This window comes from Hakea prostrata, chromosome 4 (genome assembly GCF_041222555.1).
Source record: "Hakea prostrata isolate BN-2017 chromosome 4, UWA_Hpros_2, whole genome shotgun sequence".
NCBI classification, from domain to species: Eukaryota; Viridiplantae; Streptophyta; class Magnoliopsida; order Proteales; family Proteaceae; genus Hakea; species Hakea prostrata.
Genome location: NC_142603.1, coordinates 20,837,367 through 20,863,280, shown reverse-complemented (window position 1 = coordinate 20,863,280; position 25,914 = coordinate 20,837,367). Strand labels below are relative to the sequence as shown.

General features: G+C 36.8%; 1 protein-coding gene and 1 non-coding gene across 3 annotated transcripts; one reads left to right on the top strand and one right to left on the bottom strand.

Annotated features, from left to right (window-relative positions):
* Positions 1–7,982: 7,982 nt before the first annotated feature.
* On the bottom strand, positions 7,983–8,054 carry TRNAP-UGG (transfer RNA proline (anticodon UGG)). Its single transcript has one exon. It is a non-coding gene; the product is annotated as a tRNA-Pro (tRNA).
* A 4,890-nt stretch (positions 8,055–12,944) lies between these two features.
* Positions 12,945–16,228, top strand: LOC149018432 (uncharacterized). Of its 2 annotated transcripts, XM_089152695.1 has the most exons (11): positions 12,945–13,281; positions 13,362–13,516; positions 13,669–13,752; positions 13,835–13,924; positions 14,001–14,043; positions 14,147–14,253; positions 14,338–14,433; positions 14,743–14,856; positions 14,968–15,056; positions 15,273–15,342; positions 15,451–16,225. In XM_089152695.1, exons 1-11 carry the CDS (start codon positions 13,200–13,202, stop codon positions 15,580–15,582), a joined length of 1,062 nt encoding a protein of 353 aa, XP_089008821.1. In that variant the 5' UTR covers positions 12,945–13,199; the 3' UTR covers positions 15,583–16,225. The 2 variants fall into 2 exon arrangements, with proteins under 2 accessions (XP_089008821.1, XP_089008820.1); XM_089152694.1 differs by having other exon boundaries at positions 14,147–14,433; positions 15,451–16,228.
* Positions 16,229–25,914: the final 9,686 nt, after the last annotated feature.

Below are 25,914 nucleotides of genomic sequence, written 5' to 3'. Positions count from 1 at the left end.
AGTCACTGTGTTTTGATGGAAGAAGCGAGTATTTTGATCCCCTTAAAGCTTCCATTTAGTGCAGGACTTTTGATGCCATTTATCTACTTGTTGCTTCAACACCAAATGCAATTTTGCGAGTGGAAGTTGTAACAACCCTTGTATTTCTAACCCGGAATCCATATTGCAGGTCCGATAGCCCGAAGGTCAAGTCGAATTAAGTTGTGGAGTATCCAAATAGAAGTCTATGATCCACACCCTGAACCCATAGATCTGGATTCTCTTCATAAAGAACCTGCTTTGCTAGAAAAGTGGAGTTCCAGCCAAGGTCAAGAGGTGTTTGAAGGTGTCCGGCTTGAGGGTAAGACCTCCCCCATGTGTTGTTTAGGGTTAGGTTGAGGTTGGGAATCAACCCCTTAAGCAAAGCATCCATGTATGCAAAGTACTAGGGGACGGTTGCTTAAGGCGTTTGATTGGTTGATTGGGCCAATCAACCGCCCCAAGCGACTGCCATGGTCTGCTTGAGGGATTTTGCCCTAATTTTCCCCCTGCCTCTATATATAGCAATCCCCGTCCTTTTAACTCATTATTATACTTGGGATTGCTGCTGTGGATGGTTAGGAGGCAGAAGACATGTGCTGGAAGGTGAGAGAAGCGTGGATTGCGATCTGGATCTTTTCCCCGTCTATTTTGCAAATCTGGTTGAGGTAAGTGATTCTCCTTCACTCCATTCTCTCCCCTCAACTTTGGAATTGTGTAGATCCATCTCCTTTATGTTGGGGTAACCTAGTTGTGATTAGTTCTATTCCCTAATCAATGTTCTTGAGAAGATCTTGTCCGAAAACGAATACCTGCATTCAAATAAAAGATGGATCTAATCAAGGAAGATGATTTGGGTTATGGATCTGCGTTAATTTTAGGTTGTTGATTTGTACATTTGTTATAGACTTATTAAGATTGAAATTCGGATTAAGATAATCTCAAAATTGAATTGAAATTGGATGATCAAAAGTCTGAATTTTGGATCTGGAAGACTATCTGTAATAGGGGCAGTCGCTTGACCCAAGCGACCGGTTGGGTCACAGTAGCTATGTGAAGTTGTTTGCTACTCTGATTTGACTCATGTCTCTTGTATATTCTTGTAACCTTATATTTAGGTGACCTCTGAGATTCTCTGAAACTACAGTGGGTGAAGTTTGCTTGCATTTCAATAATTTTTACATATTTAAAAGTAAGGACACACTATCTTGTTTATATGCAATAACATGCTATATGATGAATCAGTTTACTTTTACAGTATGTATTGGTTATATACCTTGCTTTAGTTGTATAATTCATTATAATAGTGTTGTATATCTGTTGTTTGTGATGTTTTTATATACTTTATCTCTTTATGATATTGAACTAATTATCGTATGATGATGAATGATGTGGAGTAGTTGTGATAGAAAGGGTATCCAATGGGGTATCTTTGCTTAAGATATTAGAGGATTGTGGTATAGGACACATGCTCATTGATGCCTCCAGTACTATCATGACTGTTGGATGACATTCCTAGGGAGTCTAAATTGCATGGCTAGGTATCCTACATGCTATTACCCTTTAGGTAGGGGAATTGAAGCCGAATGACCTGTACAATGGTAACATGACTCTGTTTCATCCTATAGCGGTAACCAGTGCGAAGACTCAGTGGTCTACTGTTTCTCATGCAATGGTAGGGTTCCATATGTTAGGGTTGGGCTCATGGACGTCCAAGGAGCGGCCCAGGTGTCGTGAAGAGTCATGAAAGATTTTTGCCCCAATAATATGTAGATGACCATAGGGTTAGGGAATGGAGTCCAATAGCGGTAGCCAGTCCGTGAGGGTTCTCATTCCTAGGTTGCGAAGGATATGGCATGGAACCGAGTTGGTTAGTGTCATAGGGGAAGTATCTGGACTTCATATAGTATGTTCCATTATGACCTTCCATTGGATTAGATACCCCGAGATGCACCTGTCACACCCCCCCCAGCCAGTTCCTGTCTCACCCGAAATACCCGTGGGGGTGATAACACTACAGGATCCGGTTCGAGTTCCAATCCATAACAAAAATACAACATAGCATGATTTAAGAGCAAGAGTGTACAAAAGAGTACTTTAAGAGTTATTACAGTCTTCCACAAAAGCACACGACAAGATAGTCTGTGTTAGGAGAAAAGGTACACATGAGTTATACAGCGGAAGTTATGTTATTCGATGTTTTACTGCAAAAAGAAACAAAGTCTTCCAATCCCAAACAAAATCCCCAAGTATCAAAGATACTAGCCCCCGTACGCACAGTCAGCACATACGCACAATGCGTCATGTACATCGATATTCTCACACGCCGGTCCTACGTATGACTCTACTGGCGGCATACTCTCCAGGTAATATGAATCGTCACCACCTGCAACAGAGTCTAAAGAAAAGGAAATATACACAGAGGATGAGTTCCACAGAACTCAGTGAGTCGAACATATCATACATCATGCATTCATCATGTACACACACACATATCAGCATATACAGTCGATGAATAAAAGAATGAACATGAAGATATGATTATAACTTCTACCATGTAGTCTCTACAATAGACACGCTTTAAGATAACACACCAGCCTCCTCTGAGTAGTCTCATCACTCACCCTCACGACACTTAAGCCCGTCTGTTGGGTTCACCGCAGTAGTTGGGTCCTGTCACATCAACCATGGCTGGGGATTAGGTCAACACTCTCTCCCATCACCATTGGCCTGAGAACTGGCGCGTGTCAAGGATTTACTCTAGCCCAATGCAAAGTCACTATGTCTCGTGCTACATGTGATCCGGATACCTTTCCTCATGCCTAAGCGCCCTTTTGGTCCAGTATCGTTTTCACCTATGAATGGAATCCTCAACGGGAGGCATCTATTGGATCCCATTCCTTAACCCTGTGGTCATCTACATATGCTAGGGTGGATGCCGTCATGTCCCCTCACGCCGCCTAACCGCCGTCTTTTGGGCGATCACGAGGTCCGTTCTAACACATGTCACTATGCCACTACATGATACCGTGGGTCTGTTTGATGCACACAGAACCCCATCCACTGATATCACGGGTCACTCGGCTTCAATACCCCTGCCGAAAGGGTAGTAGCACTCACGAGATTCTTAACCACATGCATCTAAGACAACCACACCGACATGAAAGTGCTCGACATCGAGAGGACGGGTCCCATACCACAGCCGCTGATAACCCAAGCTAGGACTACCAGATAGGTAAACCCCATTTCACAGTCACATACATTCATATGCATCAATCAAGTGAAGTAACAAATCCCATAATCACATATGATTTACCTTTAATCATTCAATCAGAAATACAGTATGATACGCGGGATTATCGAGATTATAGAAGGTAACAGAAATTATCATGCAATACCACATTATTCACAGTCCAAATACACAATGATATTACATAATATATGCGATGTTATCCTCACCTGTTAATCGAGAATTCACAAAATTAACGACTGCCCAAGACTCAGTTAACCTAGCAAATAAACAGGATAAATAAGATTTAATTCGGGATTCAATTTGAACACAGACCAAATGTGGGTTAACCGGGTATTAATTCTAGTCCAACAAGGCGGGTCAACTCAGTCCCAAATCGACCCGGTTAACTCGGCGGGTAACTCACTGAGTCAACTCGGTCGAAAGTGCTCGGTTTCGCACGAGGTTCGATAAAGACGTGCACAATAGCCATGCGAATCTTTCTACGGAGTCAGAAATTATTTCCTCAACCTAAGCCCTCCAATATCACATTTAAATAAAATTACCCATCAAATATATCAAGAAATCTACCCAGAATTAGGTGAGGTGAAGCAGCCTTACCTCCTTACGCGATCAAACTTCCAAATCGCAATTCAGCACGTCGAAACACTCCAAACCCTCTTCCCTAAGCTTTGTCCTCTCTTCTCTCTCCTCTCCCAAAAGTTCTTCCTTCAAAAGAGCTCACAAAAACGTTTGTGAGTGAGACTTTAGTTAAAAAGGCAATCTAATAGGTAAAAAGACCATTTTGCCCTTAGTGGGTAGGGACAGGTTAGATAAATTAGCTGACCGCCCCTATCCGACCGCCCCCATAACTTACTCATGCGAGGTCCGATCGCAAAGGCCTCTGGAGGGTAGGTACCTTACGAAAATCCCTACTCAATGGTATAATTTACCTGAGATTTTATGTCCTCTCGCATAGCTTTCTGGGCACACCAAAACCTCACTTTAATGCCTTCGGAAATAATTTTCTCTCTCCTGGTGAAGTCAAATAAGGTGGCAGGGTCTTCATCACGATCATCCAAATGCATGGGTTCGATCCTCGAACCTTCGGGTTCAACTCTAATGGTCTAGAGTTGATCTCTTCCTGAATTTCGGGTATGCGGACCTGCGGTATCGGGTTAGAAAATTAGGGGATCTCACAGCACCAATACTCATGCCAATGGTCGTGGTAAGAGAGTGTTGACTTAATCCTTAGCTATGGATGCTTGATGAGAACTTGACCCCTTTGCCCGAGATCCCAATAAAGGTAACCAGTCCATGAGGGATCAAAGTGACTAGACCTACCTAGAGGAGGGCTGGTGTTATATCTTAAAGCATGTCAACTATCTAAAGACTTGCATGGTTGGATCTTAGTAGCATTCATATTATTGCATACCATTCATTTCATATATGCATTGCTGGATATGTTGACATATGTATGAGAAATGTGTTATCCTTACTGAGTTCGTTAGAACTCATTCCTTTCTTTGTATGTTATACTAAACTGTTCAAATGGTTGCAAGTCGTCGGAAATTGGAGAGAATTCGTATGATCGAACCATCTCATATGAAGAAGATGTGGCACCGTTAGTGGGAGATGGAGATAGCTTGCATGAAGCCTCTTGTAGATGCTTGGAGTGCACTTATAGCATCCATTGATGGCCAAAGGAGGTAGATCGCCAAATATTTTGAGGAATGTTTGGAGAAAACTGGAGAACCCCCTTTCTTGTTAATTTTGAAAAGCATTTTTTAGCTTTAGAGAAAGAAACTGGAAAGAAGAGAATTTAGTTTATTTTATTGCTTCCGTTGAACTCGATATTCTTTTGAACTTGATTACTTTCTTTGATTCTTTTATTGGAATATTTAGACTCATGTAATCCCTTTAATTATTTATTTGAACTTGCTCTTGCTCTTGATTATCTATTTCTTGCATTGATTATTATTGATAGGTAAGACCGTGGATTCTATGATGGATCACACCCACGGGTTGTCGGGCGGATAACTGAGACTGATGGGTGGGGTGTGACGGAAGTTGTTCAAGGGTAGCATTTCTTTTCTGGTTGCATCTTCCTTGGTGTCTAGATTTTGAACGGTGTGTTTGTTCCAAGACTTTTGTTTAGTAGTAAGACATTGAAGCTTTTTTGTTAACATGTACGAGGGAGAACCTCAAACTGGGATATTCCACACATGGCTTAAGAGATTTGCATAGGTATCTTCATGAGTCCAGAAGTGCTCAAATCAAAATGATCTAAGCATCCATGCACTTGAATTCTCAATAGATAACAAGAGAGCTTTATGATCTGAGTGTGTCACAACTATATGGGATACCTATGCATCCTTAAAATAGGACAGCCACTCTATATTGCAAATGAATCAATCCAATAAACCTTCAATTCTTCTCTGGTGTTTTTGCTCATTGGCCCAGGTTAACTTATTTCCAAGCACTGGTAGACAAAGCATATTGTACTCATTCATGAAATGTTGCATACGTAGTAGAAGGGAATCAGGAATGGGATGACCTCCTTGTCGATCATTAGTTGCCAGATAAGAATTCTAATCACCACCAATGATCTACGGTTGATCAATAAATGAGGCAAGGTTATTGAGAGTTCGCCACTGATAATGTTGAATAGAAGGAACCAAACTCATATACACAAATGAAAAGTACCACAGATTAGGGAATCATCGCATAAAAGATGCACACACCAGGACGAAGACCACACAACATCAACTATTATATTAACCTTCCAATAGAAAACAAGACCACCTGCTTGACCTTCAAGCGAGACCGAAAAAACTGAGAAAAACCCCCATTTTTTACATAAAAGATTAACATTTAAACTATCAGACTTAACTTCGGATAGGAAGACAAAGTTGGGTCTATGATGACGAATGAGGACCTGTAACTCCTTCTATATAGAGGATCGACCTAGTCCTCTACAATTGAGAGATAGAGCTCTCATTTCTCCCCTGATGGCCTTTCCAAGCTAGCCATCATCGCTTCATTGCATAACAGTTAGAGATATACTAATCGACTCTCATTTCTTTCCAAAATCTGATTCTTGATTTTTGTGGTCTCCATCCAAAATTTCTTGCAGCACACTAGCTTGCGTTTACACGGTAACTTATCAGAGTCTTTAGTAACTATCAACTTTCCTGTATTGTTTCTGGACGAAGTGGCTGGGAAAGTTGAGGCCCATGTATTTTGAAGGTCGAGCTCCACATTAGTAGATAATGTGGTATGGGTGAAATCCACTGGAGTTGTAGGAGGAGCAGGGGGGATTGTACACTGTTACATACTCCAGTGATGAAGTGGGAGATGCTTCATGTGTAAATTCCAACAATGAATGGGGAGGATTAAGGTGGTGAATAATAAAGTGCACATCCACATCGTGAATGCCAGTAGAGATAGTAGTTGTTGTTGATCTTGTGGGCTGAACGATGGCAACAGCTGGGGAGTGCGATCCTTCAATGTGAGGAGGGATGCAGACTTCAAAAACAAAGGCAAGTTTGAGGAAGCTCCGTTTGATTGCATCCTCTCTAGACTTCGGGACTGCACCTTCATAAAGTGAAAGATCATTGTGGAAACTGCGAATGAAAACTTTGTCATACAAATCCATAATCAACTTTACATGCCCATTTTGCTTAGGAGGAATTGTAGCAAGAGGTATATGGGCATGATGAGTCATTGAAAGGACATCTCCAATACTAGCTTGAGGAGTCAATTTGCGAAATTTTACAATCTGAGTGTTTATGGCCCATGCAGATACAATAGGAACACATGAGAGTAGGGCGTAACTCATAAGCAAATTTGACCTGTGTAACCTCATTTGGTGCAATTTCAAACAAAACTGAAGAAGTTAGATCTTGGTTAATGGGTAGTAGAACGCGAGCAACTGGAACAAATGGGGAAGATCCATCACCCTTGGGACATTCAATAACATATCCCACCTTGTTGAAGATCAAATTGAGCACATCATGGTCATGAAAACGCCAGTGTAGTTTGAGAATCTGAACCCACGTAATCACATAGCGAAATGGAAGGATGGTAGCTAGTATGTTGTGATCCCAAGGTTTAAAAATGATTAGATGTCTCTTGTAATTCCACGGTTGAGCAAAAAGTATAAGATTTGAGTTTTCTCATTCCTGCATTTGATGGTGAAGCAATCGGTAACACCTTCCACTAAGTGAAATCCATTAACTTCAAACATCTCGGAGTTGAAGGTTTGAGGTTGTTCTTGATATCGGTTAAATCATACCACTTGTAACGGCACAAAGTTCCGATCAACAGACATCCAATCTAAGAAAGTGAATTTGATGTTGTTCTTTGATATCTTCAAGTTTAGAAATTTTGGGAGGAGAGTGTTGATCAACGAAAATTTTTTTCCTTTGAGTAGAGTAAGGTCAAAGGAATAAAGGTCATCTTCTTCACAGGAGAAAGTTTGATTGCCGTAGGGAAGAATGAAGAGAAAGAGATGAGTTTTATACTTCTATTATTTTAGAATCAAACTACTCGAATACCTTGAGTCACGTTTTTCACCAAATTTTCTCAAGTGTATGTTGAAATAGTTACCATAAAACCCCTTAGATTTGAATTTTTTATTTTTATTTTTTAAATAAATTTCAACTATATGAAAGATATGCTACAAATGTAATACAAATAAATAAAATAATTAGAATTCTGGCAAATGATAATGGGGGCATTCCGAGAATCGAACTCGGGACCTCTTGCACCCAAAGCAAGAATCATACCACTAGACCAAATGCCCAGCTGTAAAATTAACTTAACTATATATTATTAGTATCTAAGTGGTTTTGTAGGTGACAAATTGGTCCAATGACAGATTTGTCACAAACCAATCATGTAGTTACAACTAATAATAATAAGAAAATTAACATTATAATTATTTGAGTGTATTTGAAGGAAATTTGATCAATTAATATTATCCATTAATAATTATTATACTTACGAATGGATAATTACAGTTTTAGATATCATTCATCAATGGCTTGAAAGTCTAATGAATTAAATAGACAAGGGGTATTTAAGGTAATAAAAATATAACTATATTCCTTAAGTTCAAACTTTGTTATAGTAGTACAATTTCATTGCCCAAGGCCCTAAGCTTTGCATTTTCATTGATCCAATTCTGTGGTTTCTTTTAGTAAATTAATCTGCACTGTCAATTTCTTCAGCTTTGATTTCTTCATAGTTTACGAAGTGGACTTAACTGACAAAGTATCTACTAGCAACAGATAAAAATACTATATGAGAAAGGAAGGAAAAATTGATCTTCAACCCAAATGCTGAAAATAAATTGTTGAATCTGAATAAAGCAAAGCACCAAAACACAAAAGAGTAATGGAACTAGTAATTCAAGAACACTGAACAAGGAGAGACGAGTATGCATCAGCCCCAATTTAAGGTATCATCCCGGTGAAAGGACCAATGAGGAAGAAACAAGATTGTGTTTTGCCTTTTTCCTTTTGTGGGTCTTCCATTTCTTTTTCTTGTTCTTTTTTTATTTTTATGGTGAATGATCAACTGATAGATTCATTCTTATTCTTCATTGATGTTCTTTAGATATTGGTTAAATTTGTGGTAGGGTAATTACTGAAGGAATTAGATCATGATAAACCGAAAACTAGGGGTATAAGTGTATAACTGAAATTCGCTCCCGAATTCGCATTCGCATTCTCATCTACATCCATTTAGTAGTATCCGAATCCGTCTGATTGCTAATAGGATACTGATATGGTATACCCCTTTTTTATTGATTCTTATCCGTCTGATTAAGTTACTTACTTGAATTTTTTTTCTTATTTGAGCAAATTGCACCGACACCCTAAAATGGAGGCCTTAAAGCACTGGCACCCAGTTTAAGTTTAAAAAACATCTAATTTCTATTCCATTAGAAAGGTTAGTGTCCAAATATAAAAGTACAATTATGCCCATTCTACCTTTTCTCTCTATTTCTCAATCTTGCACTATAGAATTCCCTAACGAACAGAGCTGGAAAGAGGAATCGAAACTAGAGAAAAGAGGAAGAAGAAGCTTTAGAGACTGAACCTTAAATCCCACCTTTGCTCTGGTAACTGTAGCACCGCCCAAGCCCAGGACTCAACCCCTGCAACTGGGTCGGCTAGAAAAATTGCTAGAATGATTGATCTAGCAAAAAAAAAACAGATTAGAGGAACCAAAGTAAAAGGCTGAATCTGATATAGGACCAACACATATTGCAGGGAGAACCCATTTCGGATTTCATCACCACCGTGTTCTTCAAGAGCTTTTCTTCCCTAAATCTTTCTCAACTTTTTTGTATTAATTGAATCTGGTATTGTTATGAACAATATTATATAGTTTTGTTCAGTCCGTTTTTTTTTTAAATATGAGAGAAGTGAGACTTGAAGAAACCAAACCATAACAGAATTTAAAATGTAAGTAGTACATTGAAGTGAGAAAATGAATTGCATCTTCCTGATGCAGCAAGTGAAGGAGGCGGTAATGGTGGTGGCGGCTGCGCTATCGGAGCTGAAGGTGGAGAGGGTGAAGCAGTGGAGAGCCGAGTGAGGAAAGAGAATTTGGTAAGGGCATTTTTGAAATTAAAGAAAAATAAACAGTGGATTAATGGTTTTACTAATAGAATAGACTAGTGTGTTTAATGAACTGGGGTGTCGGTGTTTATTAAACATAAAGTGGGGTGTCAGTGCTTTAAAGCCTCTATTTTGGGGTGCCAGTGCAATTTGCTCTTCTTATTTTTATAATTTTTTACTTGAGATATGTGACTATTTTTCTAGGTTTTGTACTAAAATAACTAACAAAGTTGTAAATTCTTAGATTTCAAACATAACCTCACAAACAAAATAGTAAAGATATCAATAGGTAGTTGAAAACTTATATTCAATTTGTATTCATGCATGTTTAGAAAAATCTACTCAAGAAAATAATTATCTTATTAACATCCGAATCCGATTGAATATGTCCGAAAATCGATAGGATATCTGAATTTGTCTGAATATAATAGGATGCGAATATAGTATTACCATAAATTATTGGAGTTTCTATATATTAAGATGGAAAATGAGCGTATGATGGCTTGTGGATGATGAAGGGGAAGCGAGAGGCTTTTAAGCTTTCTACAAATCTTTAATAGGGGCTTGGTTTGTAAATTTGAAATCTTGTATGGTGAGTAAATGTATATAGAACATTTTTTTTTACATCATAAAATATAGAATAAGACATAATACAATTAAGGATGTATTAGTCATTTTTTCAAATCAATTAATAATTTGAAAAAAAATGTGAATGTCAATTTAGCATTGTTTTGAAGGGAAAACATTTTCTACTGTGCACAAATCTCTATCGTGCACAGCAGTGCACATATATACCAAATGATTGACTAAAAAAACAAAGTAAATATAAGACTATTGAGGATATTTAAATTTAAAATTAAGCTTTTAATCTCAACTAATCATTTGGTACAAAAATGCACTATTGTACACAACAAAGAGATATGCACAAGAGATGATTTTATTTTATTTTTTTTTCCGGTTATCTTGAGATGTCCTGGAAGGTTGGAATTTCCATAAAATGTTAATATGTAAGATTCCAGTACAAGAATATTCTTTTTTTTTTGGGAGAATATTTATCATTCTTCAAATACATAAACATAGGGCGGGTCCCAAATTAAGAACTGAACACTAGTCCTTTTTCAATTGATTTGTACTGATTAGATTTATTTTGTTGCTTATAGGTGTCAATGCCAAGAAAATGTGACCTATAAGAAAAAGGAATTACTAAAGTTATTAGAGATTACATCCCAATATTAATATGTCTATGATATAATTACTTCCTTTTAGTATCTTCTGTTGTATTATTGTGATTATTACCTTTATTGGCTTGTTACCAAAAAAATTACCTATTTCTGACTTGATAAATCTAAAATAATTTGTACATAATAAGAGAATAAATGTGGCACTGCCTTTCTTTTAGTGCAAGAAATATGGTATTACTAAACATAGTCAGTTTTTACTCTATGTAAATATTTGTGCCAACATTTCAATTGGGATTTTAAGATTCTAAATTGGGTAGTTAACCAAAAATAAATAAATTGGGTAGTTAACATCAATTTTGCCTTTTTGTTACTACTATATTTGGCCAGTCAAAAGTAATTGTCATTTTAGGAAGCCAAGAGCGAACCCAAAGGAAACCCTAAATCAGATCTCATACTGAATTGTGTGCTTCATGAGATCTTTGCAATTTCTTCCCCTAAAATCTATTCCATATTTTCATATAATTTTTTTTTTTTTTTTTTTGCCAATCTCGGTTTCCAAGGCTTTGTCCTGACTAATCCGGTGTTCAACCCGAATCGCACACGTGGCTGTGGTGGGTGAGTCTCCCAGTGGGGATTTTTTGCATCTACAAGGTTTCGATACCGAAACCTTGCTTAAGCTGACCAAATTGCTTACCACTTGGACTAACCCCTGTTGGTTCCATATAATTTCTATTACACTCTAAAATGTGTTTTCCCGGATTGATTTAAGGTTTCTAATAGTAATATTATATTTGCAACGGTGCCTGCAGTGGCAACAACAAATAACCTAAAGGTACCAACGCAGAGCTGTTCTAGTGGTTGAAACCAACACCCCTTAGTGAAGAGGTTGTGGCTCTCGCTGAGGTATATTTAGGGGCGGAGCCAGGATTGAACATTGGGGGGGCCAAATGTATGTGGGCCAATGTGGGACCCAATGTAGGTCCCATCTCAAAATATTATTATATTTTAATGTGGAGTCTACATTAAAAATTAGGTAAATTAATAGAAAATTCATGTGTGAGAGAGAGAAAGGAATAATTTGAGAAAGAGAAAGTGAATACCTGATGTGGAGAAGATTTAGGAAAATTCCAAAGTTTGCTAACTACTTTAATATTTGGTGAGACGTGTGAGAAAAAAAAAGGAGAAAAAATAGGAATAAAAGAGGAGATTCATGAGAGAATAAATAGAAATGAAAATAGGAGAGAATATATAAGGAGAAATTCATGGATCGTGAGTTAGTTTTTAATTATAATTTTAACTTTTTATTCCTTAAAACTAAGGATTTAATGATAATCAGTAGATAAAGATTATGAATGACATTTGTAATCATCTTTATCTTAAATTTTTATTTTTAATTTTGGGAAGGGGCCAAATAGTGGTATTTCACATTTAAAGATAGAGAAATAAGGAAAAAAAAACAAGGATACTTACAATTTCAAAAAATCCGGGGGGGGGCCATGGCCCCCTCCGGTCCCAACGTGGCTCCACCACTGGGTATATTCATCCCCCGGCTTAATAAAGCCCCTTCGTACAAAAAAAAACAAAAAACCCTAAAGGCCATGGTTCAATTGGCGGCATATGTAATATCGTCATTTCTTAATTCACCAAATATAAAAAAAGCACATTATTAAAATAAAAATAAAATAAAATTGAAAAAGAACCCACGCTTGTGAATGGGTCGGATCAAACCCGATCCATAGCACGCCCCACTAGCAGTCTCAGTTTTCTCGCCAGAAATCCGCGACAAACACGTCACAAGCGGTTAAGCGGAATCGTCTATGACGACGTCAGCTCGTCTCTTAACGGAAGTGATTTAAGTTAGTACGTACCTGATGAAGAAAAATATCATTAAGTTCTGAAATGCTCTCTCTCGTTTTATCTCCGTGAATCTCAAATTCCTAATTTCTCTCCTCTCCCATTCTTGAACTTCCCTCCAAGTACGAGGCTTCATGGAGAACCCATAACCCCAATTCTTGAATCTCCAAGCCCTAGGTTTCATGGAGAATTGATAATCCATTAAGGCTACGAAGAGATTTCTCAGTCCTCTAAGTCTCGCAGCTTTACTGTTTTCAACAGGAACCAGAAAAAGCAGAAATCAAAATGACCGACAACGAAGAACTCCAAGAAGAGCCATGGGAGGAACGAACTCTCAATCTCCTTGACGACTCCAAAATTGATCAAGGTTTCATCGATTTCTCTTTTTGTATGTGGTTTCTTCAAGTTCTGTTTCTGGGTTAACTGATTGTTTCTGTTGTTTTACAGAGCTTGCTGCGCCGAAATCACGCCGGAGGGGACGGAAAAAGCACAGTATGAAATGGATGAAAACCCCAATGGCCATCCCCGAAGTTATTTTGGAGCTTCAAGATCAAGAACACCGAGAGACCGCTCTTAGATGTCTCAGTTCATACCTCGTTGAGGTTTTCTTCTTCTGTCTGTCCTGGTTTTACACTTATTCTGGTTGATTTCTTGGATGTCTTCTGTTTTGAATTCACTCTATATGGTTGATTTCGCTCTTTGATTGTTTTTATGCATGAAATGCGTTTCTGATGGTTTGTTCTTTTGGAGGCAGAAAAGGGAAGAAGATCCAGAGAACTACAGCAGAACTGGATACTTATTGTACAACTCTTTTGGCACAGTGGCCATATTGCTACAGGTAATTTGCAACTAATCTCTCGTTTATATTGCTATGTAAATCAAGATGAGGACTTAAAAGAGGTATTGGTTCTTCAATTTAGGAGATGATTATGTTCTATGGAAAGATGACGGATGGAAGTCTAAATGTTAGATCTGCCAAGCGGCTCGCTAATGTTCTTACCCTATTTCAGGTGTGCATATTTTATTTTATTTTTTTATAATTTTTTTTTATTTTTATTTTAACTTCAACTGACTTATACATTGCAGAGTATTGCTGCTAATCCTGAAACAAGGCATAACTTTGCAGATTGTAAGTCTGCTTCATGGATTTCATGTATAAGTGAAATATTTAGCTTCCATCTGTTACCACATTTGGATCAAATTTAATTTAATTTATTTTCCTAATTTTGTAGCTCTTTTGCCCAACTATTTGATTCCTTTAATACTCTTTGAGACCCCTTTGGAGGTATATGAAATTGTTCGAGCAATGGCACTGTCTGTTGTTGGGATCTTATGCCAGGTATGTATTTTTGATTGGCTTCATTTTTGGTTGGAGACCCTTGAGATGAAATGTAGTGAAGCAGATTGTCAACTAACTTTGAAGGCTAGAGAACCGAAGATCATTAAATGGGCTATCAACAATGATATTGTGGAAGTATGTCGAGTTTCAATACAGAATGGGGATGAACTCTCCAAAGTGGTATGACTTTCTTGCTGTGATATCCTATTTTTCTCTTTTTTTTGCCAGTGATTCTATCAACATTGTAACCTAGTTTAATATGAAAATGATATTCTTTTCCAACTGTGTGATTGTCATGGACACAAATATAACATTCTGAAATTATTTCGTATCAACAAATCTCGGTGGGCTGGGTCAATTCAGTACCCAACATAAATATTCGAGTTGTGACTTTTGGTTTGTTTTGGTAGGCTTCCTGTTTATTTATTTTTCTTTTGTCTTAAAAAAGGATAGATCTTGTTCTGTTTACTGCATCTTATGTTCATACAGATTGCAATGCACATTCTTGAAGCTATTCTACAAGATGGGTCAGGCATATCTTACATATGTAGCCCAAAAGGCGATGATCTTCTGAAAGGATTAATGCAAACCTGGCGACATCTGGTGCATCCAACTTTCTGAAGTTCTCCAATAAATTATTGATGATTGCATTACATTTAATGAGGGCAAAGGTTCTAGCCTAATTGAACTTAACATTTTTCTGATTTGATTAAGGTCGCTTATTTGGCTGAGGATCAAGATTTCTCTCCAAGACTTCTTTTCCACATCCTGAGATGCTCATTTCTTCTCTGTCGGCATAGGAGGTAACCTAACCTAGTGAGGAGTTGAATAGAAATTTGAGCTTAATCTCTGTTTTCTGCTAATCACCAAATACATATAGCAATCGAGGAAGGAAAAAAAGTTCATCTTCCAACTTTCTTGCGTTTTCAGCTTGTTTTTATGTTCTTATTGATATGAATGGGTGCTAAAACTAAGAGCTGCTACTGTAAAGCTCCCTGCTAATACAAACTGTGTTCCAGAGGATGTAATGCTGTGATGGACAATCTTCCAGATCAGATCATGGATGGCACATTCAATGACATGTTGGAGGTATACATGTCAAACCTATGTTGTGAATTCTCTTCCATTCTTCTAAGTGTCTGGTCATAGCTCTGTTTCATTGTTCACTAACTTGATTTTCCCTCTATGTCATTGTAGGAATTCCCCGTGATTCAATCTTTGCTTGATGAACTTTCACTGATTGTTGGAAAAGTTGAGAGATGCTTCCCGGTTTCTTCTCAACAGAACATTCTAGACTTGAAGTATGCTGAGCCTCATGCTAGCGCTTAGATGATCAAGCAATTCCGAGTCTGCTTTGGGGTCTGCCAATTTGGAGTCAGCTGATCTATGATATTAGCAAGCTTGGAAATTTACCTGTCTTTCACCCCTTATCCATGGCACTTTTTCTGGGTTACTTCTCATTAGATATTTCAGTTAGTAGTTGAATCATGTCAATCATTTTTCACTTCAACACCTTTACAAATTTTTTTGGCTGATGGAATCCAAGGCTTTTATATTCACTGTTAATGATGCATTACCATTTGGATTGTTTGTATTGATTATTCTGTTGCAATTTCATTGTTAGAAAAGCTGAGAGGGGGGGAGAGAAGAGAACGAAAACAGCACGAGTTGGAATGTTACTTCTTGTTCCCTTTGGATTTCATGGCCTTAATCTTAACATATACTCTCATTCATATATTGTTACACCCTATTTACTCTTCGCGAACATCTTGTTTTAAAATTCTTTTTTCATTGAAGATCCCTTTACAATACCAATTTGCTTCACATTCCACAGACACGGATACCAGATCTAACCTGGGGAAGTTATCATGCTAGAAATTTTTAAATGTGCCCTATGGAGTCTTCGGCAGGATGGAAACTCTCTAATCAAACACACACGTGTTATACTCTCGCAGAGAGTGCCAATGAACTTTGAAAAACTACCACCAATAATATTTTGATAAAAGTTGGATTAAAATTTTTATTTCTTATTGTAATTCAAGCCACAACAAAACCCGTGCAGAACATTCTTCCCCTTTCTTTGATCCCTTTTTACCCGTGCAATGAAAGAATGCAAAGAAAGAAAAATTCTAATTTTGATAAGTAGGTTACCTTGATGGGTAGGTTTTATGTATTTATAAATAAACATGGTTGTTGTACAAGATTCGTTTACAATATTCAAATTTGAATTCAAATTTAAAAATTTGAATTCAAATTTAAAAACTTGAATTCAAAAATCAAATTCAAACCATAACGTTTATTATTTTATTATATTAAAAATAATACAACAAACTCTGCATTGGCAAGTGCAAGAGTTTGTCTTTATGTTTGGAGAAAGCTTGTGATGTTAAGTCCTTAGTAAACATATCTGCAATTTGATCATCTGACCGAACAAAGTGCACTTTATGGTGTTGTTCTGAACCAAGTTTAGGACAAAATGATAGTTCACGTTGTTGTTGGTAGTGTTGTTGCTGGTAGTGTTGTTGCTGCAGAGAAGATTGCGGTTGTTGTTGTTGTAGCTAGTGGGGTTGTGGTTGTGGTTGCGAGGGTCGTTATTGTTGTGGCTGCATAATCGGTTGTGGTTGTGGCTGCATAATCGGTTGTGGTTGTGGCTGCATAATCGGTTGTGGTTGTGGCTGCAGAGTATGTAGTGGTTGTTGTGGTTATGGCTGCTGCAGAGTCTATTGCATAAACCAGTTGTTCTCTGTTGTGGTTGTGGTTGTCACAGTATTATAAAGCTTAAACAAGAAGAAGAATTAAACCAGGTGGCTCATACTGCGGCTGACATGGATAACCTTGATTTATAAAGATCTGAGGCTGCATTGCAGCTGGTTGGATCTGTTGCTGTGGGGAGGCATGCCTACTATTGAGGTTGCTGAAGTTGTGGATGCCCGTGGAAACCATAATTGGCATCTCAAGTAGATTGTCTAGCTTTATTCATACGACGCCATTATGGTTTTTCACGAGAAAACTACTCCATTAAAAAGTTTGAAAGGGAAGAAAAAAAAAAAAAAAATATCTCAAAACCTTAGCTCTAATACCATGAAAGAATGCAAAGAAAAACTCTAATTTTGATAAGTAGGTTGTTTACCTTGATGAGTAGGTCTTATGTATTTATAAATAAACATAGTTGTTGTACAAAATTCGTTTACAATATTCAAATTTGAATTCAAACCATAACAGATCCGTTATGGTCTTTCATGCAGAGAATCCTCACCAAACTCTCCTTGCAATTCCTACAATTCTTCCTCTTGGTTGTAAATAATACATTACGCTCCGTCTCTTTTCATTTCAATTTCCCCCCCCCTTCTCTAAGGCTCTTTTTGGTATCAATTCTCATTCTCTATTATGCCTATTTAAAATAAATAAGTACAAGAATTCATTATTGGTCAAGAATGAAAAATGGTTTGGTGAATTTTATCGAAAATAAATTATGAAATGGAAAATAAGTTTGGTGTCAATATAAAAAATTGTTAAAAATGATAGAAAACAAGTGAGAAAAGAAGGAAAAAGTATGGTTGTTATAAAATAATGTGTATTGACTATTTTACCCTCATCTTACTTTATAGAACTTTAAGTAAACTTACACAAATAAAGATAATGAAATTCTCATCATAATCTATAATGGACAAAAAGTTCATTATGGATTTTGGAGGTTTTTCTATTATTTTAAATAAAAATAAAATTCAGAATAGATGCCAAACAATTTTAAATAATGAAAATTTCTCATAATTGACAATGATAATTGATACCAAAAAGAACCTAAGGCGTTTGGTACGAGCGAAGATTCAAAATCTAAGATCAAACTATAGACTCAAATCTATGGAACAATTTATAAAATTTGTTTGGTTGGGAGAAACTAGATTCACCAAAAACTATTGATCGCGTGTGTGTGCGCTTTTGAAATCCGGTTCCCCCCCATATCCGCGTGGGATTCGTCTTTTCCGGCGCTGCCTCCGGACTGTCGCCTAAGACTCTTTCCCTTGGCCCCTTTCATCCTTTTAAAAGCCACCATGGATATATTGTTGTCAAGAACGATATCCTTTTTAACCAGTACACAGAACACACTCACACAGGGAGAGGAAGAGGTTGGGAGAGAGACACACACAGAGGAGATTTTGAAGCTTTTTGGTTGTTCCGTGAATTTACAATGTCAACTGCAAGGAGGAAGACCTCTTATACGTGGCATGAAAAATAAAATCCCCAAACCAGATTTCATTAATTTCTTCGATCTTTCAGGTGACCTTGTAAATTAAAAATTCTATGATAGATCCATTCACTAGGGCGTTAAAACAAGTTTCAATCCGGTCGAATCGTCCCGTTGGAATCCTGATTCTGACCTCCGGGGGGCCGGGGGGAGCTCATGCCCAAAACCGCGCGTTGTGCCGCTCCCCCCTCGTTTGGCGGCCGGTTCCGCCCAAGGAATGAGTATTTATGAAAATTAGTTTTTTCATCTTTTCTTGCAAGCTAATAGTCTAGCACACAGTTGCTATGCTGTTATCTTCTTTTTCCTAGATCTCAAAGAGAGTTTCTAATATTTCTCTGACATTCATTCATTCCTTTATGAGTTTTAAAATATTCCAATCCAATGGTTTTCACGCTAGGGACAAAATAAGGTGTACTATATTTCCGTAAAGAGTCTGAAATACCGGTTTTGCTTCTGTGCTATGTAGAACAGTTCAGCGAAGTGTCTGAGCGCACCTTTAAATCCTAGCCCTTGATTCCTCCATACACCTTTAAGTGACCTGAGTGACTGGTTTGCTATCTTCAAACCGAACAAGCTAGTCCAGACAAACGAACCCATACCTTTTGAAAACACCAAAGAGGTTTTTGATGGGGGAAGGAACGGACAAGTCAACCAAAATGTTGACAATAACAATGGAAACAAATTAATTATTTTCCTTTCTTGAGCAAATCTGTTAGGAAATAGACAAGTAGAAACTCTAGCAGATAATTTATCAAACAAATTGTGAGCAATATCTTTTGCGCACAACTTGGTTACTTATTGTATCATAACCACATCCACAAATACATCTGTAAACATGTCCACAAAATCACACATAACACAAAGGAATTTTAATGTGAAAAACCTCTCCGACATGAAAAGGAAAAACCACGAGACTATAGTCTACCAAAAAAATCCACTAATCACCAAAATTGGGAATACTATAATCGTCTAATTAAAACTAGAGGAAAGCATCAACATTCATCAAGAACAACAGTTCTTGGCATGTACCATTGTATGAATTCCAACAATAAATGAAATTAAAAAGTTTCAGATTGATCTCACAAAAAATAGAGGCACAAAGACGTGCAAATTGCACTGATTTTGCATGTTTTGATTCACAATCCCACCGTTGGATTTGAAGACCGACAAGTCATGAACCTCAGGTCCAAATTTCAGCTCTATTAGACACCGAATGACCACCCAATGAAGAGTTTGATCGAAACTAGACAAGGCACACTCAAAAACAAGATTATAGTTGTTTCCTCTCTATTTTTGGGATTTCTTCCTTCTCTGTTTCTTCCTTAAAAAAACAAATATTTAATCTCTCTTTTAACTTTTAAGGAAAAAAACAAAAATGCATTTCCATAAAGTATATGGGCTAACTCAAGTAATAGGCCATCCTCCACATGGACAGAAATCCAACCCCACAAATCTCCCTCTCCCGACTATGTAGAGGGATTCGCTAACCCAGTGATCGAACAACAAACTTGAAGCTTCTCCCTTGGTAGAGCCTTCGTCAACATGTTGGAACCATTCTGATCAATATAAATTTTCACACTTCCTAAAAATTTGGAATTCAACACATCCCTAATCCAATGGTATCTAACATCAATATACTTTAATCTAGCATGAAAAAATGAATTCTTACCATGGTGGATGGCACTCTGACTATCATAAATAATACAAATTGATGTTGTTTAAAAGCAAGCTCCTATAAAAATTTCTTCATCCATAACAACTCTTTATAAGCTTCCGTTGCTACAATAAACTTTGTCTCAGTAGTAGAAAGGGCAACACATTCTGCAATTTTGATTGCCATACCACCGCACCACCATAGAAAGTAATTAAGTAACTTAAGGTAGATTTCCTAGAATCAACATCCCTAGCCATACCTGCATCCATGTAACCAATCAAAAGAGTTTTATCATTTCCAAATCCAAGCTTCAAATCTGAAGTACCATAAAGATATTTCATAATCCACTTAACAACATTCCAATACTCTTTTCCTGGATTTGAGAGAAAGCGACTAACTACACCAATAACATGAGCAATATCTGGTCTTGTGCAAACCATGACATACATCAAACTCTCTACTGCAAAGGCATATAGAATTATTTCCATGTCTTCCTTTTCTTCAACTGTAGAAGAACTTTATTTGGTGCTCAATTTAAAGTGAATAGCAAGGGTAGAAGAACTAACAACTTTAGCATTACCTATTTTGAACTTCTAAATGACGTTTTCAATGTAATTCTTTTGAGATAACCACAACTTCTTTGCATCTCTATCTCAAATGATCTTATAACAAGAATTTTGCTTTGTTAGTCCTATGTTTTTCATAACAAAAGACTTGCTTAGCTGTTTCTCCAACTTAGCAATTTTAGTTGGATTCTTGCCAACAATCAACATATCATCACATAGAGCAAAAGAATTATAAAATCATCATCAAAGAATTTTTGAACAAAAGAAAATGATTAGAAGAAGTTTTCTTGTAGCCATGCTCACCCATAATTGACTCAAACTTCTTATACCATTGCTTCAATGCCTAATATCAAGCCATAAAGACTCTTCTTCAACTTACAAACATAATCTTTTTTTTCCTTTCACTTTGAAACCCTTTGGTTGCTTTATGTAAATTTTCTCCTCCAAATCAACATAAAGGAAAGCAGTCTTCTCATCCATTTGCTCAACCTCTAAGTCTAGACTAGCTGTCAGACTAAGAACAACCCGATGGATACTATTTTCACAACTAGAGAAAATCTCTCATCAAAATCAATACCTTTACTTTGACTGAAACCTTTGACAACCAATTTAGCCTTGTATCGAAAAGTAAAGAGTGTTCCTCCTATTTTACTTTATACACTCACCTATTCTTTAGAGCCCTCTTGCCCTTAAGAAACTTTACTAATTCAAAGATGTGATTCTCATGCAAGGATTTCATCTTATGTTGCATGCCTTCAATCCACTCATTCTTATGCTCATCTATCATTGCTTCTTCAAAGCACACTAGTTCTCCCTCATCTGTTAATAACACATGCATACTCATCAATAGAGTATTTTGTGGAAGGCTATCGGTCTCTAGTAGGCCTCCTAAGCAGAATAGGTGATGGAGCTTCTGGTGTTGGTGACTAATCTTGAGAACTATCATTTGTCTCAACTTCTATGGGAGCATCTGCATCTTGGACCTTGTTGTTCATCTTGAACTTCATCTCCAAGTTGTTCGGGTACCACTGTTGGAGGAATTAGATCCAAGTCAATCAAGTCACTACTATACTTAAGCCCTATCTTTTCCATCCTGTCAACATCCCTACTTCTAACAATTTTTTTATGAATTGGATCATACAACTTATAGCCAAATTCATCTTCACCATAACCCAAAAATATACATTGTTGTGTTTTAGCATCAAGTTTAGATCTCTCATCTTTGGGAACATGAACACATACTTTGCATCAAGAAAACACGCAAATAATCACAATAAACATCCTTACTTGTCCATTCTTTGTTTGGCACTTCAAACTGTAATAAAACACATTGTGTCAGATTAAAAAACATGCACAATTGTGCCCAAGGCCTCACCCCAAATGGATTTTGGCAACATTGTATGTGAAATCAAATATTTGACTCTCTCCACCAATGTCATATTCATTTTTTTAGCTAAACCATTAAGTCGGGGAGTTTTTGGAGGAGTCTTTTGAAGCCAAATTCTTTGTTCTCTATAATAAACATCAAATGGCCCTTTGTACTCTCTTCTGTTATTTGTGCCAATGCACTTCAACTTATTTCCAATCTCTCTCAACTGAAGCTTGAAATTGCTTGAATACATCAAGCACTAGATCCTTTGTCTTCAAGGTATAAATCCACAATTTCCTTGAATGATCATCAATGAATATTACAAAATAATGAGAGCCTCCAAGTGTCTTTATTTTCATAGGACCACACACATCTGAATGTACTAAGTCAAATACATATTTCTTTTTTGAAGGAGGGGAGCTTTTGAAAGAAACTCTATTTTGTTTACCTACCAAACATGAGTACACTTCTTTAAATGTGTACATTTCATTTCAGATATGAGATTCTTCTTGGACAACATCATCATTCCCTTCTCACTCATGTGACCAAGCCTCTTGTACCATAACTCAACTGTACATTCTCTATTGCATTTATAATGCTTTTAGAGTGTTGTTTTGAATGCATCAAATACAATGATGAAATTTTACCTCTTGCCATGACCATAGCACCTTTAGTAAAGTTGCACTAGCCATTACTAAATGTACTACAATACCTTTCATCATCAAGCTTGCTTGTAGAAATTAAATTCAAACGGATATCAAGTATATGTTTCACATATTTGAAAATCAACTCTGTGCCAATATTGGTTTCCAAACAAATATCTCTAATACCAATAGCCTTGATCAAACCATCATTTTCCATCTTTACAACTCCATAGTCACCTAGTATGTAAGATGTAAAGTAATCCTTTCGAGATATAGCATGTGTCGAAGCACCACTGTCAATCATCCAACTAGTCTCTTGACATACAAAATTAACAACATCATCCTCATAGACAAAGAAAAAATCATCAGAAGTAGTAGCAACTCTATCCTCACTTTTGTCATCATCTTTTTTTTCTTTGTCTTTTTCCTTTTTTATTTTCTTTCTTCAACTTCTAGCAATATCTTTTTGTATGACATTTCAAACCACAGTGGTAACACTCAACATTAGCATACTTGTTAAACTTACTCTTGCTCTTGCCATTATTCTTTGGGCCTCTTCTCTTACTGCTCCCCCTTTTCTCAACAACCAAAGCATTTGACTGTGAAGAGGTACCTTATAATTTTCTTCTCATTTCTTCATTCAAAACACTACTTTTGGCCAAATCCTTTAAGATTACACCATTTGGAGTTGAGTTAGATAATGATGTTTTAAATGTCTCCCAAGAGTTTGGCAAAAAACCAAGAAACCATAAACCTTGAATCTCTTCATCAAACTTGATTCCCATAGTTGCTAACTGATTAATAATTCCTTAAAATGAATTTAAATGATTTGTCATTGAAGTTCCATTTTGATATTTCAAAGCCATCATTCAAAGCCATCATATGTTTTTTATCAAACATAATTTATTATTCCCTCTCTTTCGAGTATACAATTACTCAAGCTTAGACCACAAAGTGTGTGCATGTGTCTCTTCAGTAATATGGTTCAAAACATTATCAACGGCCCATTGCCTGATATAACCACATACCTGTCTATGAAAAATAATCCATTATTTATCTGTTTTATCTTCAAGCTTCTCCCTAGCAAACAAAGGCAAATAAAAATCATTTACATGAAGAAGGCCTTTCTAAATATGATAATTAGAACCATTCAAAGTGATCATTTTACTAGTATTCGCCATTGTTCAACTCAAGCAACCACTTTGACAACTAACCTAGCTGCTTTGATACCACTCTGATGGGGTAAGCTAGGAAGGAATGGATAGCTCAACCACAATGTTGATAATAATAGCGGAAACAAATTAATTCTTCTCCTTCTTGAGGGAACCAGTTAGGAAATAGACAAGTAGAAACTTTTTTTAGCAATTTATTGAACAGATTATAGGCAATATCTTTTGTTCACAACTTAGTTGCTAATTGTATCACAACCACATTTACAAACATATTTATAAACATGTTCACAAAATCCCATATAACAAAAATGAATTTTAACGTGGAAAACTTCTCTGACATGAGGAGGAAAAATCACGGGACCATAGTCCACAAAAAAATCCACTAATCACCAAAATTGAGAACACAAGGATCTTCTCTAGGTAAAACTAAAAAAAATATATCAATAATCAGCAATATTCATCAAGAACAATAGTTCTTGGCATATACCATTGTATGAACTCCAACAAAAAATGAAATAAAAAGTTTCAAATAAATCTCACAAAAAATAGAGGCACAAAGGTGTATAAATCGCACTAATTTTGTGAGCTCTGATTCACAATTCCACCTTGGATTTGAACAATAACAAGTCACGAATCCAAATTTGAGCTTGATCGGACACTGAATGACCACCAGATGAAGAGTTTGATTGAAACTAGACAGGGCACACCCAAAAAGGGGATTAGAGCTCTTTCCTCTTTGTTTTTGGGATTTCTTCCTTAACAGAACAAGCATTTAGTCTCTCTTTTAACCTCTAAAGAAAAAGACTAAAATGTTCTTCCATAAAGCAAATGGACTAACTCAATTAACGGGCCATCCCCACATGGAGGGAAACCCAACACAATAGTTTTGCCCCAAATCTAATCCTCTCATTTCTTGCCTCATTTTCTCCCTCTTCCTCCTTCCGCCACTCTAAAAAATCAACGGTAGTAGGAGTGGATAAAACTATATTTCCACTCATGGCCCTCTATTACCGGGGCGAAGTGAGATTGATCAAATAGAAAAAAGAAGATGAGGCAGAAGAAATCAGTGTTACAAACTGCACCTACGACCTTGGATCCTTCAGATTCCATTTCCCAAGGACCGATCCAGATGGGAGCTCGGACTTTTCTCTTTCTTCGAAGACAATGAAGGGTTAAAAAGAGAAATCTAGTTAATCAAATAGAGAGGGTTGAGGGAGAGAAATGTAAAGAGGGAGATAGCGAAATAATTAATTCAATTGGGATCCACAGAAGAAAATTTAAGATGAATGAAGCTTAGCAGCCAAACTTGTAACTACTACGGCTCATCACAAGAGATGGGTCTGTAGAAATCTTCTTTATAACACTGGAATTAAAAATATAAGTATGAAATATAAATAAGTTGTTAATCCTTCAACGAGATAGAGCAAGCAGAAGCGGCAAAGAAGAGAGAACTCCTTATTCCTTATCTAGAGAGTGCTGGTCAATCAAATCCTTCTTGAACAATCATCCTTACACATGGCGCTCAGTGATTTGACCCGTCTAGTTTTATGATACTCCTTGATTAATTATTCAATGATTTCAATATTCGATCAAACTTAGACTACCAACAACATATGAACATTGAATTAGAGTCAAATAAAAATAATGGATGGTTTAGGGTCGCTAGGAAAATCTTTTAGCTTTAGCATTTAGTTGCTAACAATTGATTTTCTAATTGTAACAATGGAAGTAATCCTTCCCACCTTAACATCATTTAGTTTTTGTGGGATACTTTTTCTCGAAAGATCTGTCAGAATTTCATATTGTTTAAAGATGGATTTTTTTGTTACCTGAAGAATCTCAAGGGGTGTAAGGTGTGATTTGAACCTATATTAATCCAAACTCTTGCATTTTGTGTGTAATTGATACACTCCTCACACTTGCATTATTAGGTGCTTATTACTTTACAAAGTTTTTAATTTTTTTAATTTTTTTTTTTTAAGTTTATCTTAGTGTTGTGTTGTACCTTTT